We start from the raw sequence: 18,427 nt of genomic DNA, 5'->3' as shown, positions 1-18,427 counted from the left end.
TCAATGGGGAAGCACAGTAAGGGGATGAGTATGCAGATAAAAAGCAAGTGGTTCTCCAAACCCCTCCTTTATTATGGTTATCAGTGAACAGTTATTTTTAAAGACACAATAGTGATCTATGAGCTTACAAATTGAATGAGTGCAATTCACCGTCCTTAATGAAGATGGATATCACGGAAACAAGCTTCCCCGGCTCACAACCTTTACCACTGGAAGAATGTTCGATGCATGACCCACGGTGCATGAACGCATGCTCACTCATCAAGCACTCTGGTCTTCCAAAAGCCTCCCTCCCTCTCTCTCTCTCATTTCCTTAAAACTTCTAATCTACACTTTCATAGCTGAAGTTCAATTTGATGCAACAAATAGGCTGAAAGTAGTTGTTAGGTTCCAATTTTAGTGAAACATCAGGGAAGAGATGGGAAATAATTTTTTTTTTCCAGTGGCTTGTGTTGGGGAAAACACTCTGATTTGAGAAATACTTTTGATTCTTCAGGCCTCCCTGATAGCTCAGTTGGTAAAGAATCCGCCTGCAATGTGGAAGACCTAGGTTTCATCCCTGGGTTGGGAAGATCCCCCAGAGAAGGGAAAGGCTACCCACTCCAGTGTCAGGAGAATTCCCTGGACTGTATAATCCATGGGGTCGCAAAGAGTCGGACATGACTGAGCGACTTTCACTTTTATTCTTCATGAAGGCCGCCTCGGCCAAGCATAGCAAAGAGTTTCTTTGCATTTTAATGTGTTTCAGTCATCCCGTGATCTCACTCAGGAGGAATCTTCATGGGCACTTGCTGGATTATTGCCTGGCAAGGCCACGACTCCCCGTAGAGGAGTCTCAGTAGAGAATGAAAAATGTACCTTCCTAGGAATGTTTCAAGATGAGAGCAACCTAATTTTATTGCCTTTTTTTTTTTTAGCCTTAGGGAACTCGTGTTCTCAGGTTAACGTGAGCTAACACTTCTAATCTGTCTGTAAGTGAAAATCTCTGTGTAGATGTGTAGGGGGAATCCCTGGGGGACCCAGTCTCGCCCAGGTAAACCTGTCTCTGTCTGTGGCTGTAAACTGACCGATGCTGAAAGACACAGCACCCTTGTAGCTTTCATTTCCGCAGAAGGAACGCTCCGTTTCAAGGACGCTGATCACTGTGGTTGGTTGCAAACATTCTAGCTTTGGCACTGTGTCACTCTGTGACCCAGTTGGGTTTCGTAACCTCGGCTATCAGTACCCCTCACGATCACCAGCCCCCACTGGAGGAAAATATGCAGCCTTCTGCCATATTTTATGAGATGGACGTGCTTGGCCTCACTGGTGTTCTCTGTATTCTACGTGTTGGCATGTGTGCCCATGTGGGCACACATGAGGAAGCCCTCTGTGGTTGTGTGTGTCTCACTGTGTTTTCTGTGCTCCACTGCAGTTCGCGTAAACAAAAGGGATATCATCTTTCTTTTGGATGGATCGTCCAACGTCGGAGAGACCAATTTCCCTTATGTGCGGGACTTTGTCATGAACCTAGTTAACAGCCTTGATGTTGGAAGCGACCACATTCGGGTCGGTCTAGTGCAATTTAGTGACACTCCGGTGACGGAGTTCTCCCTAAACACCTACCCGACCAAGTCAGAGTTGCTAGCTCACCTGAGGCAGATGCAGCTCCAGGGGGGGTCGGTCCTGAACACGGGCGCGGCCCTGAGCTATGTGCATGCCAACCACTTCACCGAAGCTGGCGGCAGCAGGATCCAGGACCACGTGCCGCAGCTGCTACTCCTGCTCACGGCCGGGCAGTCTGAGGACTCCTATTTGCAAGCCGCCAACGCCCTGGCGCGCGCGGGCATCCTGACCTTTTGTGTGGGCACTAGCCAGGCCGATAGGGCGGAGCTTGAGGAGATTGCTTTTAACCCGGGCCTGGTGTATCTCATGGATGATTTCAGCTCCTTGCCAGCTTTGCCTCAACAGCTGATTCAGCCCCTAACCACTTATGTTAGCGGAGGTGTGGAGGAGGTGCCTCTTGCCCAGCCAGGTAAAGCTCTGCGATTGCTCGGGGCTCCCTCTCCCCTACCCCCAGACACCTCTTTGGTGGGCAGGTGGCCCGGGCTGAACTCCAGAGGCTGGCGACGAGCTGTGCAGAGATGATGGGGTCCCTTTGGTTCATGGATTTTTGAAGGGAGGCTCAAGACACTGTACCAGCAAGCTTAGGTCCTCTGTCTAAAGGGTGTTTGTCCTTGAACGTCTAGAAAATCCAGTTTATGTTCTACCCAGGTTATCCCACCCTGGATTCAGAAGCTTTTACTTACTTTTTTTTTTTTTTTGCCCCAATGTCTCTGAAGATACTGGCATGCAAATCCGGATGGAAATGGGAGAAAAACAGAGAGAGAAAGCTGGATCCCCTTTTATACATGAGTATACATTGGGAACATTTAAAAGTGGAATTGATTTTCTTGATAGGATGTTTTTATATTCCAAATCTGCTGTATCTAGAAAAATTTTTGTCATAAACCCAACAAAGGCTGTGTCTTTTTGTGATGGTAAAGTGGTTTCCAAAGGCAGCCTAGGTGATGATGATTATGGTGGCAAATTAGTAAGATGATGAGTTATGGACCCTTACTTACACCAGTTGCTGACATCACGCAGATGGGTAGCTAGATGGAGCCCACTGAAGCCTAATCAAAATAGTTCTAAGAGTGGTTTGAACAGAAAATTATATTCACGTGACACATTGTAGCCCCTGACTGGCTGCTGCTGGGTTTTCTGTAGTCTGACCACAGCAGACTGGAAGTCACTGACAGAGATCCTTACCCACAGAGTCGTGATAGACACTATCTTGGGTTCTAACCCATAACCTCAAATTTAATGGAAAGAGAATCCAAATAGAGCATTGATGACACCTGATTATGTGTCAGTTACACTTGGGTGGATAACCCATAGCAGCCTTTGTCACTAGAGACAGAATTGATTTTTAAGCACAATGTTTTCAGAAGTTGGTAACAATTTGAAAACACCATCTGTTCTCCCAGAATGATTGGCACTGATGCTAGAACAGACCCCCGAGGCCTTTCTCTGGCTTGCAGCGTTGAGGAAGCAGGGCACTAGATTGGGCAAACGGTCCAGTGGTCCCAGCCCTGTGCACAGATGCACTGCTTTGAGAGGGGGCATTTGAATGACAGCTGGTGTGAGTTTTCTCTTCCCTTGCTGGTACAGTGATCATCAGGTGAATTGCCTGAATTCCCATGACTGAAAGCTGGCAGTGCTGGGCTGAGGTCGGTTTGGAGCCTATTGTGTTTTTGTCCCTCACTGTGCCCCACGACCCACTTTTGTTGCAGAGAGCAAGCGAGACATCCTGTTCCTTTTCGACGGCTCAGCCAACCTCATGGGCCAGTTCACTGCCGCCCGTGACTTTCTCTACAAGGTCATCGACGAGCTGGATGTGAAACCTGAGGGGACCCGGGTTGCAGTGGCTCAGTTCAGTGATGATGTCAAGGTGGAGTCCCGTTTTGACCAGCACCAGAATAAGCCTGAGATCCTGAATCTCGTGAAGAGGATGAAGCTCAAGACAGGCAAAGCCCTCAACCTGGGCTACGCCTTGGATTACGCACAGAGGTACATCTTTGTGAAGTCCGCTGGAAGCCGGATTGAGGATGGAGTGCTTCAGTTCCTGGTGCTGCTGGTGGCGGGAAAGTCATCGGACCGGGTGGATACACCCGCACTCAACCTGAAGCAGAGCGGGGTGGTGCCCTTCATCCTCCAGGCGAAAAACGCGGACCCTGCTGAGTTGGAGCTGATCGTACCATCCCCAGCCTTTATTTTGGTTGCGGAGTCCCTTCCTAAGATTGGAGACCTGCAACCACAGATTGTGAACCTCTTAAAATCAGTGCAAAATGGGGCACCGGCACCAGGTAAGGCACAAGACATCTGGTTGCTTCTGCAGTCCAGCTCTCCCCAGCATGAGCTGACTCTAGGCTGCTGGCTCCAGGTCCGCAGGTAGAAGCCCTCCTTGGTTTCCAAGAAAGGTCGATAACTTCTGCAGTTGTTCTTTGTTCAGTCCCTAAGTCATGTCCAACTGTTTGTGACCCCATGGGACTGCAGCACGCCAGGCTTCTCTGTCCTTCACTATCCTGGTATTTGCTCAGATTCATGTCCATTGGGTCAGTGAAGCCATCCAACCATCTCATCCTCTTTCACCCCCTTCTCCTTCTGCCTTCAATCTTTCCCAGAACCAGGGTCCTTACCAATGAGTCATCTTTTCACATCAGGTGGCCAAAGTATTGGAGTTTCAGCATCAGTCCTTCCAATGGATATTCAGGGTTGATTTCCTTTAGCATTGACTTGTTTGATTTCCTTGCAATGAAATATGACTTTTTGTTCCCAAGTTGGCTCTCTAACTTCTCTCTAGGGAAAAACAGAAGAATCAGGGTGATCACTTTTAAGGACGTTAGACTGTTTCATCCTAATATGCATTATAAAGATTTAGACATATCAATGATGAAAAATATTTATTTTCCCAAAACCAATACTTTTATTATATGCATAATAAAAGGCATGTAACATGGTTCCATTAGAACTAAGAGTCTTCTTCTTCACATATTTCCCAAATATCTTATTTTAAGTGGAGATCACTGTTATAATTCATTCTCTAGTTTCATTAGAAATAGAAAGCATGAATTGAGGCAGGCGCATTCCCATTATAAATGCTATATTAAAGTTTCTGAGTACTAATCTTCGTTACCATGACTTCATGTTTAACCACTTTCCACTGGGTGATAAAAACGTAGTAACAAGCGTAATTAATTTCACATATAATCCCTTTGATTTGAAAATGCAGAACCTAGAGCCTCTCTTCAATGATGATTGGGCACATTTACTGTTGGTTTTGGGTTGTTAACTGGACATCTGGGTTACATTTCCCTCCCTTGACCTGCTGTGACTTGCAGCAACTCATTTGAAATCTTTCATCTATAAGGTGTGATGGTTATGCAGACTCTGCCAACCCATGTCTCTCCCCGCCCCTCAACATTTCTTCTTGAGTACAGCTTTGAATGTTAACGATACTGTTCAAACATACAAAAATTCTAAAATAAGTTTTGATATTTTTATTATTAATAATTTCCTATGCTGCTTTAAAAAATTATTGTGATTTTTGTTGTTGTTGTTAAGTTGCTCAGTCATGTCTGACTCTTTGTCACTCCATGAACTGCAGCAGGCCAGGCTCCCCTGTCCTTCACCATCTCCTGGAGCTTACTCAAACTCATGTTCATTGAGTCGGTGATGCCATCCAACCATCTCATCCTCTGTCGTCCCCTTCTCCTCCTGCCCTCAATCTTTCCCAGCATCAGGGTCTTTTCTAATGAGTTGGCTCTTTGCATCAGGTGGCCAAAGTATTGAAGCTTCAGCTTCATCATCAGTCCTTTCAATGTTTATTGAGTTGATTTCCTTTAGAATTTAAAGCCACCAAATTTGACTTAAATGACAAATTCAATGGCTTGAAACAGAATGATTTTACTATCTTAAGTTTTAGAGGTCAGAAATCCAAAGCCCATTTTATTGGGCTAAAATCAAGATGTCAACCTTCCTTTTGGAGGTCCTGGCTGATAACCCTTTTTCTGGGGTCTAGAGGCCACCTGCATTCTGTGACCCACAGCCTCTTCCCCTCCATCTGCAGAGCCAGCAGGGTAGCATCCTGTCTTGTCTCTGACCTCTGCTTCCTTCCTTACATCTTCTCTCTCTGACTCTAATCCTCTTCTCTGCCTTTTAGAGGACATGCGGTTGATTACAGTGGATCCACCTGTATAATCCAGTACATATCCCCATGCCCCTGATCCTTAATTTAACCACCCCTGAACATTTTCTTCTGTACAAATGCCAGGGATTCAGAGTTGGATATCTTTGGGGGCTGTTACTCAGCGTACCACGGTTGGTATGAAATTGTCCCTTTTCTGCCTTGAGTCACAGAGGCGGTCTTCCTTGTAGTTTCAGTTGAAAAGGATGTGGTGTTCCTGATTGATGGCTCCGAGGGTGTCAGGAGCGGCTTCCCACTGCTGAAGGAGTTCGTCCAGAGAGTGGTGGAGAGCCTGGACGTGGGACCAGACCGGGTGCGTGTGGCCGTGGTGCAGTACAGCGACCGGACCAGACCTGAGTTCTACCTGAATTCCTACATGGACCAGCAGAGTGTGGTCGGAGCCATCCGTGGGCTGACCCTGCTGGGCGGGCCGGCCCCCAACACAGGGGCTGCCCTGGAGTTCGTCCTGAGGAACATCCTGGTGGGCTCTGCTGGGAGCCGCATAGCAGAAGGTGTCCCCCAGCTCCTGATTGTCCTCACGGCCGACAGGTCTGGGGATGACGTGAGGGGCCCCTCTGTGGTCCTGAGGAGGGGAGGGGCCGTGCCCATCGGCATCGGCATTGGGAACGCTGACATCACCGAGATGCAGACCCTCTCCTTCGTCCCGGACTTCGCCGTGGTCATCCCCACCTTCCGGCAGCTGGGGACCATCCAACAGGTCATCTCGGAGAGAGTGACCCAGCTCAGCCGCGAGGAACTGAGCAGGCTGCAGGCGTCTGTCACCCCCTTGACGACTCCGGGTAAGGAGCCAATTCTCTGGCACTTCCTTCCTTAAAATATCTGGGGCTATTGGGACTGCGGGTTACAAAGGCCTCTCAGTTTTGTTTCCTCCTCCATGGGGTGTGGAAACTAGGCTTACATGAAGAATTAGGAGCCGCTTGGCCTTGGTGGCCAGAAACGACTTGGGGAGAGGCCGAGAGTCGTGTTTTTAGCCAAATTTAAGTCTCAAAAGAGAAGTGGGCTTGGTTTACAGTTCAGACCCCTAACTCTGCATGAAGGCTTCTGTGCTGATAACTGAAGAGAGGGGCCATCTAGTTGATAAAACTCCCGTGCAGTGCCAGGTCCTCGTTACCCTTGGGGGTTCAGCTGGCAGCCTCCGATGGTCAGGGAAGGTGTTCATCCCAGTTGCCTCTGTCAAGCTTGGGCACCGTTTCTGAAATGTTGGTATTCTCAGAGCCCAAGTGTGAAGATGGCGTTTGAATTTGCTCAGCGCAGAGAAGGGAGTGTCTGAACTGGCAGGAGGGCCACCTGGCTCTTCTGACCTTGGCTTATTCTACTTCCTGTTCCGCTTCCCCAGGCTTGATGCAGAAGAAAGGGGGCTTAGATAGGCCCACCCTTCCAAGAAGGCCCACAGAGGAGCTCCTCTCCCTGGGGCCTCGGGTTGGGAGGGCACAGTGGAGAACAGGCACACACAACGTCACCCCTGCGTGGTTCACATGCCTCACAACAGCATCTGCATCCAGGGATGGGGAGGCTGGGGTCGGCAGGCGGGGAGGGAAGAGTGAAAGCAATCGAGAGAAAAGTAGATGCAGGAAACCATTAGGGCGGGTGAGAGAGGGGGCAGCGTCCCCTCGCTGGTGTCCACGCAGAACAGCACTCCCTGTGAGCCTTCCTTGGAATGTTCTACAGGGCTCACCATCCAATAAATTGGGGGAAGCTGTGGGATAAATGCAGTGAGGGTTTTGTTGGCTGTTCCCTAGTTGAAGTGTTTTATGTGTCCCCCATACAATAGGGGAGCACTTTCCAAAACTTGTTTGGCTGCAGGAATCTCTCTCTTTTTTTAGTTTTTAATTTATATTGGAACACCATTGATTTACAATGTTGTGTTTGCTTCAGATGTACTGCGGAGTGATTCAGTCATACATATACATATATCTGTTCTTTTTAAAATCCTTTTCCCATTTAGGTTATCACAGCCTACTGAGTAGAGTTCTGTGTGCTCTATAGTAGGTTCTTGTTGGTTATTTTTTTAAATATAGTGGTGCGTATATGTCAACTCCAAACTCCGACTTTATCCCCCACCCCACCCACCACCTTTTTTGTGGTGCATTTGAGGCAGTGGCGCTCCCAGGAAGGCACTTTGGAAATGCTGGTATCGCGTGTGGCAGCTTCTTTAAACATAAGCACGTTTCTACAGCAGTGTGGCTCCTGGTCCGTTTGCTTTCCCCCTCTTCAGGATAACTATTTTCTACCTTTTCCTCATTCTGCTTCATCTACACCTTTCCCTCTTCAGTTAACTCTGAGCTGGTGATCTTGATTTCCATTTCACTGAGAAAGTATAAGTAAAATCAAAGAACATCTCTGCTTCCTCTAACAGTCTGCCTCCTCCCTATTCAAGAGTGCCTCCTGCAACTCTCCTGTCTCCTGCATCATTGATTCTCCGATGTACTGTATAGATCCTTTCATGATATGTACGCAGTGCCTTTTCTTCTCTCGTAAAAACCCTCTGGATGCCCTGCTCTCCCCTTCAGGAGGGTCCCGGTCTCCTTTTTTTTTTAATTAAAAAAAATTAATTTACTTCTTTTAATTAAATTGTATAATTTATACAATACTGTGTGGTTTTTGCCATACACTGACATGAATCAGCCACGGGTGTACATGAGTTCCCCGTCCTGAACCCCCCTCCCACCTCCCTCCCATCCCATCCCTCTGGGTTGTCCCCATGCACCGGCTTTGAGTGCCCTGTTTCATGCATCGAACTTGGACTGGCGATCTAGTTCACATATGGTAATATACGTGTTTCAGTATTATTCTCTCAAATCATCCCACCCTGGTCTCCTTTATAAGCATCATCTTCACTGCCTATAGTTCTCTCTGAACTCACCCTAGCCTGTTGTTAGCTCTCTCTGCTCCACAGAAAGTGTGCTGGGCAAAGTCCCTCCATCTGGCAAATCCCAGTGGTCAGTGTTGGGTGCTGTTACGCTTGACCCATGAGTGCCATCTGTCACAGCGGTGACCCCCTCCTTCCTAGAATGCCATGCTCCCTCGGTCCAGATTCGGCTCTTGTGTGTCTAGGTTCTTCCTCCTGCAGAGTCATTCTTCCTTATCCTCTGCTGGTTCTTCCTCTTCTCTCTTCCTCTTCTTCTCTTCATCACTGAATTCCCCAGGATCCTCTCCTGGGACTGGTGTTTTAACTTGAATAGTCTGAATTAGGACGCCTCGCCTGCCAGGTGGCAATTCTGTGACAAACTGGGAGGCGGCTCATTCGACACAAAGGCTCTGGTGCCAGTGGAGCTGAAGCCCTGTGATAACATTTGATTCACAGTGGTCAGCAGCAAGAGGGACGTGGTCTTTCTCATCGATGGGTCCCAGAGTGCTGGCCCCGAGTTCCAGTACATCCGAACGCTCATCGAGAGGCTGGTGGACTACCTGGATGTGGGCTTCGACACGACCCGGGTGGCGGTCATCCAGTTCAGCGATGACCCCAGGGTGGAGTTCCTGTTGAACGTCCACTCCAGCAAGGACGAGGTGCAGAACGCCGTGCGGCGGCTGCGGCCCAAAGGTGGGAGGCAGGTCAACGTTGGGGGTGCCCTGGAGTACGTGGCCAGGAACATCTTCAAGAGGCCCCTGGGGAGCCGGATTGAGGAGGGTGTCCCTCAGTTCCTGGTCCTCATTTCCTCCGGGAAGTCGGATGATGAGGTGGAGGACTCGGCCATAGAGCTCAAGCAGTTTGGCGTGGCGCCACTCACGATCGCCAGGAACGTGGACCAGGAAGAGCTGGTGAAGATCTCGCTGAGCCCCGAGTACGTGTTCTCAGTGAACACCTTCCGGGAGCTCCCCAGCCTGGAGCAGAAACTGCTGACACCGCTCACCACCCTGACTGCCGGGCAGATACAGCAGCTCCTGGCCAGCACGCGCTACCCGCCTCCAGGTGAGACTGGGTGTTGGCTATTGCTCTTTTGTTGTATCTTCTAAAAAAAAAAAATATATGTATATATATATATACACACACACACACACATATGCTGCTGCTGCTAAGTCGCTTCAGTTGTGTCAACTCTGTGCGACTCCGTAGACGGCAGTCCACTAGGCTCCCCCGTCCCTGGGATTCTCCAGGCAAGAACACTGGAGTGGGTTGCCATTTCCTTCTCCAATGCATGAAAGTGAAAAGTGAAAGTGAAGTCGCTCAGTCGTGTCTGACTCTTAGTGACCCCATGGACTGCGGCCCACCAGGGTCCTCCGTCCATGGGATTTTCCAGGCAAGAGTGCTGGAGTGGAGATATATATATATATATATATATATATATGGGCTCAAAGGCCATGGTGCTCACAAGTAAAGCTAAGATAACAGACACCTGTGATGGAACCAGTTGGGACTGTGGCTTGTTGCAGGGAAGAAGGGCATCAGGAAGGCTGACGGCAGGATTTGAATTTGCCAAAGACGGTTTTGTGGAAGGCTTGAGGAAATGGGACTTTGCCCTGGACTGGATGTTGTTGAGAAGGGGGAGTAGTCCTTTGACTGGGTATCTTACTAACTCTCATGGCGTAAGTTGTAACTGGTAGAGAAACAGTGGTCACACCTGTGATCCAAGATGGGGGGCGGTATTTGGTTATTTTGTCTTCTTTTTGTCAGTGTTCAGACACAGAAAGAGCATGGCTTTCCCTGATGTTGTTGTTCTGTGAAATCTTTTGTGTTCCACTGGAGAATCCAGGGCCTGGCTGTGTGTGCTGGGGCAGCTTTTCTGTTTTCAACAAAAAATGGTTCTGTTCCACGACTTGCTCAGCTTTCGCTGTGCTGTTTTTCCACTAGAAGTGGCCAGTGTGTTATGAGGCAAAAGGTTGAATTTGTTGAGAGGCAAGATGTGAGCTATTTAATAAATGACATCCAGGAAGTACCTAGAAATCCAATTAATAGGAAGGTATGGTTTATCTTTCCTGAAAAGTGAAAACGTTAGTGGCTTAGTCATGTGACCGCATGGACTGTAGCCCACTAAACTCCTCTGTCCATGGAATTCTCCAGGCAAGAATACTAGAGTGGGTTGACATTTCCTTCTTCAGGGGTTCTTCCCACCCAGGGATCAAACCTAGATCTCCTGGGGTCTTCTTTACTATCTGAGCCACCAGGGTTCCTTATCTTTCCTAGGACTTTTGTTTGTTTAGTGAAAAAACTGATTCATGCAAAGAAGACAGGGAATAATAGCTAAAATGAAAACTTTGTATAAATGCTAGAGATATGTGAGGAAAAAGAAATACTGTGAATCAAACACCCTGGGAGAGAGTTGGGTTTCTCCTGGCTGTCACTAGCTAAGTGGTGGCCTTTGTCCTCAGCTGTCTCTCTTTTCTTGCGTAATAATAAGAGATGTTGGTCTGGGTGATCTCAGTCTCTGCTGGTAGTAACAGGTCATGATTCATAGATTATGGTCACCCAGGATTTGTTTCTAAGCGCTATTGATTTTGAAAGAAGTTGTAACCCAGACTGCAAAGCCACCATTAAACTCAGAAAGGGGAAGTTTTGGAGAACTAACAATATTTCAAGAAGCAGAAATTGTTTTGATGCAAAAGGCCCAATATGTAATGGTTGATAGAAAACCTGGGAGATAAAGACACGCACATTGGCTGATAGTTTTCACGTTAATTAGCGTGATGGTGTAATGGAGTGCGAAGTTCAGAAATGAAACCAGATGCGCGCCAGTCCTGTGCTGAGCTTTCCTTTTCCTCACCCGCAGCTGTGGAGAGCGATGCTGCGGACATTGTCTTCCTCATCGACAGCTCTGATGGCGTGAAGCCGGATGGCATCGCACACATCCGGGACTTTGTTATCAGGATCGTGCGGAGACTCAACGTCGGTCCCAACAAAGTGAGAATTGGGGTCCTGCAGTTCAGCAACGACGTCTTCCCAGAATTTCAACTAAAGACCTATAAATCCCAGGCCAGCGTGCTGGATGCCATACGTCGCCTGAGGTTCAAAGGGGGGTCTCCTCTCAACACTGGCAAGGCTCTGGAATTCGTGGCGAGGAATTACTTTGTCAAGTCTGCCGGGAGCCGGATAGAAGATGGGGTGCCCCAACACCTGGTTCTATTTCTGGGTGGAAAATCCCAGGATGATATTTCCAGGTATTCCCAGGTGATAAAATCTGCAGGAATTGCGAGCTTAGGGGTTGGAGACCGAAATATTGACAGAACAGAGCTGCAGACCATCACCAGCGATCCCAGGCTTGTCTTCACGGTGCGGGAGTTCAGAGACCTCCCCAGCATAGAAGAAAGGATGGTGAATTCCTTTGGGTCCTCCGGGGTCACCCCTGCACCTCCGGGAGTGGACACACCCTCTCCTTCAAGGCCAGGTATGTGCTTGGGCCCTGGGACTACAAAGTGGTTATTATTTTATTTTTATTCAGTTTTAATTGAAGGGTAATTGCTTTATAATATTGAGTTGGTTTTTGCCATGTATCAACATGAATCAGCCATAGGTATACCCACAGCCCCTCCTTCTGGAACCTCCCTCCCACCTCCCACCCCGTCCCACCCTTCTGGGGTGTCACAGAGCACCGATTTGAGCTCCCTGCGTCATACAGCAAATTCCCACTGGCTATGCATTTTGCATATGGTAATGTATTTGTTTGCTGCTCTCCATTTGTCCCATCCTCTTCTTCCTCTGCCCCGTGTCCCTCTGTTCTCTGTGTCTGTGTCGCCATTGCTGCCCTCCAAATAGGTTCATCAGCACCATCGTTCTAGATTCCACGTATATGCATTAGTATATGACATTTATTTTTTTTACTTTCTGGCTTACTTCACTGTGTATAATAGGCTGTAGGTTCATCCATCTCATTAGAACTGGCTCACATGTGTTCCTTTTTATGGCTGCGTAATATTCCATCGTATATACATACCACAGCTTCTTTATCCATTCATCTGTCAATGAACATCTGGGTTGCTTCCATGTCCTAGCTATTGTAAATAGTGCTGTGATGAACATTGAGGTAACATATGTCCTTTTCAATTATGGTTTTCTCAGGGTATATGCCCAGTAGTGGGATTACTGGGTCGTATGGTAGTTTTATTCCTAGTTTTGTAAGGAATCTCCATACTCTTCTCCATAGTGGGTGCATTAATTTACATTTCTACCAACCATGCAAGAGAGTTCCTTTTCCTCCACACCCTCTCTAGCATTTATTGTTTGTAGATTTTTTGATGGTGGCCATTCTGAGGGAACACAAACTATTTTTTAATTGAAAAAAAGCAATCAGCATTCATTTTAATGATTTTCTTCTCTCAGATTTGTGGCAGTGATACTGTTAGAAATTAAATGTTTTTTTAGTTGCTAAGTCATGCCTGAGTCTTTGTGACCCCCCCCCACCCCCCGCCATGGACTGTAGCCTGCCAGGGTCCTCTGTCCATGGGATTTCCCAGGCAAGAATACTGGAGTATGGTGCCATTTTCTTCTCCTGGGGATCCCCACTCAGGGATCGAACCCAAGTCTCCTGCATTGGCAAGTTTATTCTTTATCACTGAGCCATCTGGGAAGTCCCTAGAAATTAAATACAAGAAGAATAACTCAGTTGAAATTGTAGGAGGAATAGAAGGAACCATTTCAGAAAGCAAAAGGTCCTTGCTTCTTCCATGAGTTTCCATGAGACTAGCTGTAGCCCTATTGAGATGCTCTGTAATAGTGCATCGAGGGTTAGCCACAGACTCATTGGCTCTCAGAATAAAGCGGCACCATTGAAGTTGTCCAGTCCATGCCCCTCCAAACATGATTGAAAGGCAGCCTCTGTCCTAGGTGGGACAGAGGCAACCCTCCTTCCTTGGGCTGAGTGCACCTCCCTGGGGGAATTGAGAGCTGTCCACCTATAGCTTTGACCTCATGCTCCTGAATCTGACCTTGGGTGCTGCCAAGAGCAAGTTGGGTTCCTCCACCAACCCATGTCTTTCTCAGCTCCTCCGCAGGTGATGGCCATGCAGACATCTGGAGCAAACGATTAGGGTTGCTTTTCCATGAGGCATCACATTCCACTTAGCTCTTTCATATCCTCCTTCTGTGCTGCTGGTGGGACATTCCACACTGCCCTGGATCTCCCTTCTCTCAATTCCATTCTCAAATCTTGGTTAGAATTGGGAAATTCTCTCCAACAAAGCACTGGCATGCTGTCTAGCAGTCCTCCGAAGGTGCATGCGGTCTGCTTCCTGTTTCCCAGTCTTTCTCCAGCCTTCCCTCGCCTTGCCTCTAGGACATGTCCCCCCTACTGCCAGACACTGTCCTTTCTTTTGACCAGGGAGAAAGACCCCAGTGGCATAAACACTTGATGCCATGGACTGGTGAATCCGTGGCATAACCCCATTTAGCATGGGATAACTGGGGATCTGCTGAGTCCTCACAGCTCCTTTCCTTTCACTTAGATAATTTATCATTTATCTTCTTGTTTTGGGCATGATGGTTTGAGAGCTGTGAATCTGGTAACTATAGAGTCATGGACTAGAGCCGAGGTGTTCACGGTGAATGAATGACAGGAAGGCCTTATTTTAATCATTTTCTGCTTGGTGATTTTGTTCTGGGTATGGAAATTGAATTTCCCCTTTTCTCATTGTCATCAACTTTAGAGAAGAAGAAAGCCGACATTGTGTTCCTGCTGGATGGTTCCATCAATTTCCGGAGAGACAGTTTCCAGGAAGTGCTCCGTTTTGTGTCAGAAATTGTGGACACGGTTTATGAAGGGGGCGACTCCATCCAGGTGGGGCTGGTCCAATACAACTCTGACCCCACCGACGAGTTCTTCCTGAAGGACTTCCCCACCAAGCAGCAGATTATCGACGCCATAAACAAGGTGGTCTACAAAGGGGGGAGGCACGCGAACACCAAGGTGGGCCTGGAGCACCTGCGGCGGAACCACTTCGTGCCCGAGGCGGGCAGCCGCCTGGACCAGAGGGTCCCGCAGATCGCCTTTGTGATCACGGGGGGCAAGTCGGTGGAGGACGCTCAGGAGGCAAGCATGGCGCTCACGCAGAGAGGCGTCAAGGTGTTTGCGGTGGGCGTAAGGAACATCGACTCGGAGGAGGTTGGGAAGATAGCGTCCAACAGCGCCACGGCCTTCCGGGTGGGGAACGTCCAGGAGCTGTCGGAACTGAGCGAGCAGGTTTTGGAAACTCTGCACGATGCAATGCATGAGACCTTATGTCCAGGCGTGACTGACGTTTCCAAAGGTAACGTCCTTTAGGTGCATATATTCAATCTTGTCTTTTCAATGCTGGCACGTTATCTGGTTGCCCAGATGCCCAGTGCTGGCCTTGGGTCTCCTGCAGCACCTGCTGCTTCTGGGACTGACTTACATCCATGTGGTTGGGTCCTGGTTGTCACCTGCCTCTGAGATAGGATGTGTTTCCTGGATAGGAGTGGACGTCTGTCTTTTCTTGCTCTTACCAGATTTACCCGTCCTGTCTAATCCTCTAAATAATTCAGACTGATTGATGTCTATTTCAATTTGTAGGTTCCTTAGATTATTTGAGACCAGAGTGTTTGAATTCTCAAGTGTGTTTAATCTAAAGCCGACACTTGGGATGCATCTAGACACTGGCTATATTCTGTGCTAGGGCTGATTAAGTCCCCAAAGCCAACATACTAAAATGCCAACAGTTTTGGTTCCTAAGAGTCGGTATGCATTTTCCCGGTGAGAGAGGCAGATCCAGTTGCTTCTCAGAGTTCGTACACAGACGATCTCATCTTGCCCTTGAGTGAGCGTGTTCCCTGTCCGCGTCCCCAGCTGTGCCTGTACGTTGAAAGTGTCTCAGCAGCTTGACTTTGAGCTCATGGCCTGCTTCTCCCTTTATAGCCTGTAACTTGGATGTGATTCTGGGCTTCGATGGTTCAGGAGATCAGAATGTCTTTGTGGCTCAGAAGGGCCTCGAGCCCAAGGTGGACACCATCCTGAGGAGAATCAGTCAGATGCAGAAGATCAGCTGCAGCGGCAGCCAGCTGCCCACCGTGCGGGTGTCTGTGGTGGCCCTCACGCCCTCGGGCCCCGTTGAGGCCTTTGACTTTGCTGAGTACCAGCCGGAGCTGTTTGAGAAGTTCCAGAACATGCGTGCCCAGCACCCCTACGTCCTCACTGCGGACACACTGAAGCTCTACCAGAACAAGTTCCGGCAGGCCTCGATGGACAACGTGAAGGTCAGGGCGGCCGCCGCGTTTCTACTTCCTGTGTCACCTCTCAGTTTTACTGACGCCCTGAAAGCCCCGTCCCCAAACTGTTCTTCTGTGGATGTTCTTCATGTTTGGTGGGGTTGGTGGTGCCTGTGTATAAGAGTCCTTTATCATCAACTGAGCTGAAATGAAATATCTTTGTTTTACTAAAGCTCTTAAAAAAAAAACAAAACTTGAAAATCAGTAATTAAGCTTGAATGAGTTGAATTTGTGACTAATGCATGTTTAACCATAGCCCTGCCCTTTAAATATGTTATGTTCTCTATTTGTATATAATTTTATCTCTCTCTGTATGTTTGTACACACACACACACACACACACACATCAGTTCTCCAGGGCTGCCATAACAGAGCTCCGCAGGCGGGGTGGCTTAAACAACAGTAATTTGTTCTCTCGCAGCCTGGGAGGCTGGAGGTCTGGGATCGGGGGGAGGCAGGGTAGTTATTTGGGAGGTCTCTCAACTGGGCTTGGAGACGGCATTGTCTCTTCTGTCTCCATGTGGTTTCCCCTCTCTGTGTCTGTGTCCCATCACCTCTTCTTAGAAGGACACTGGCCACGTTGGATGAGAGCCCACTCTGATGACCTCATTTACTTCATTGCCTCTTTAAAAGCCCCGTTGCCACATACAGTCACACTCTGAAGCACTGAGGGTTAGGACTTCAAACTGTGACTTTCAGAGGGACGCAGTCCAGCCCATAACACACATGCACACCCCTTCCCCACACACACGTGTGAAGCTACGTCCCCTAAATAAAGAGGATGAGATGAAATTTTTATTTCCATTGTTGCTGGTGCTTTTTAATAAATCAAGCCCTGCAACATACCCATTTATTTTATATCCCATCTATTGCACAGTATCAAGGAACTATGAATAGGGGGTAATTGGTTTTCAACCTTGGCCCCCTGTTTCCTCCACCGTGAGGTGAAAGATTTTAACTGGCTAATGTTCCTTGCAAGGGTCTGTGATGTTTCTTTTAAATTTCAGCTGGGTTTTCACACATCTTTTATCTTCAGGTGGTCATTCATTTTACCGATGGAGTGGATGGGGATCTGGCTGATTTACAAAGAGCATCAGAGGAACTCCGACAAGAAGGTGGGTTCTGGGGGGTTTCTACAAATGGGAAGCAGGTGCACTGCTGGGCTGGAGAGTTTGCTAACAGACCCTGTGGGGCAGTGGCTTGTCCTGCGGGCACCTCTGTCCAGCATCTTGGTCCTCTTTCACCTGCCTGAGGCCATGAGATGAACCAGCAAGTACCCCTCACATAGACCAAAGTCCTGACACAGACCCCATGGTGTCCTAGGCTCATTCATGTGGTACAACATCTAGAAAGCTTGATGCTTTTGCAAAATAACATGAAGTTTTGATTCATTTGGCTGTATCGTTTAACTTAGGAATTACTGTGTTTTGGGTTTGTAGTTATCACAGCTCAAAAATAGTATAATGTTAGGCAAAGTTAACATAAAATAATGAAAGCATACTTCCCAAATTTATTGTGACTGGTTTGCAGTGGTACCTGTTACCAGATGTACTATTTGATCATTTGCTTTGGAATTTGATAGCACTGACGATCGAAAAAGTAAGTGCTAACGTCAGAGGTTTAAGAAGAATTTATGGAAGCATGACTTAGCTCAGGAATGTTCAGCTTATTAGCTTGCTCCTCCAGAGCAATGGAGAGGAAGCTCCTGTCATCTGATTTTGGAGGCGTGGGATTTCAGCCTTCCCACGGCACATCTGTGTTAGGTGGGACCGGAACTTGAGCATTTATGTGTGTCATAAAGGACAGTGTCGATTCCTGTAGTCACGTCCATCCGTGCGCTTTTTGACACCTTGGGAACAATTGCTCAGAGGAGTACAGAGTTCTAGTATTGCAGCTCTGCAGAACAGCCAGTAGTGTGATTACATGCGTGTCGGCTAAAGGTCAACTTTTATTTATTTGTTTTATTATTTTTAACTGGAGGATAATTGTCTCACAGTGTTGTATAGGTTTCTGCTGTACACCACCACGAGACCAGTCATGTCATATACATACTCCCTCCCTCTTGAGCCTCCCTTTCCCTTCCCATCCACCCCTTCAGGTCATCACAGAGTGCCAGGCGGGGCTCCCTGTGTTATACAACAGCTTCCCACTAGTTATTAATATCTATTTTACACGTGAGAGTGTGTGTATCAGTGCTACTTTCTCAGTTCGTCACACCCTCTCCTTCCCTTGCTGTGTTTGTAAGTCCATTCTCTATGTCTGTATGTCTCCATTCCTTCTCTGCAAATAGGTTCATCAGGGCCATTTTTCTAGATTCCATATATGCGTGTTAATATACGATATCTGTTTTACTCTTTTTGACGTACTTCCCTCTGTGTAACAGGCTCCAGGCTCATCCACCTCACTACAAAGCCAAATGTTTATACTGAAGTTTTCTTTAAAAAATAGAGGTGGGAGGAAAGCGCTGTGTTTCTTGAACGCCCACGTGA

At 47.9% G+C, this 18,427-nt stretch overlaps 1 protein-coding gene across 1 annotated transcript in view; it reads left to right on the top strand.

The window, feature by feature from the left end:
* The window catches only part of COL6A3 (collagen type VI alpha 3 chain), a 91,027-nt gene that overhangs the window by 30,371 nt on the left and 42,229 nt on the right, over positions 1-18,427 (top strand). Inside the window, exons 7-14 of the mRNA XM_059885240.1 lie at positions 1,415-2,014; positions 3,315-3,887; positions 5,959-6,567; positions 9,093-9,698; positions 11,494-12,108; positions 14,363-14,962; positions 15,589-15,926; positions 16,975-17,053. Of these exons, the coding sequence (XP_059741223.1) occupies positions 1,415-2,014; positions 3,315-3,887; positions 5,959-6,567; positions 9,093-9,698; positions 11,494-12,108; positions 14,363-14,962; positions 15,589-15,926; positions 16,975-17,053 (4,020 nt within the window). The remainder of the gene's footprint in view (positions 1-1,414; positions 2,015-3,314; positions 3,888-5,958; positions 6,568-9,092; positions 9,699-11,493; positions 12,109-14,362; positions 14,963-15,588; positions 15,927-16,974; positions 17,054-18,427) is intronic.

Source organism: Bos taurus, chromosome 3, assembly GCF_002263795.3.
Source record: "Bos taurus isolate L1 Dominette 01449 registration number 42190680 breed Hereford chromosome 3, ARS-UCD2.0, whole genome shotgun sequence".
Classification (NCBI taxonomy): Eukaryota; Metazoa; Chordata; class Mammalia; order Artiodactyla; family Bovidae; genus Bos; species Bos taurus.
Note: the sequence above shows the minus strand (reverse complement) of the source record. Positions and strands in the feature narration are given on the sequence as shown.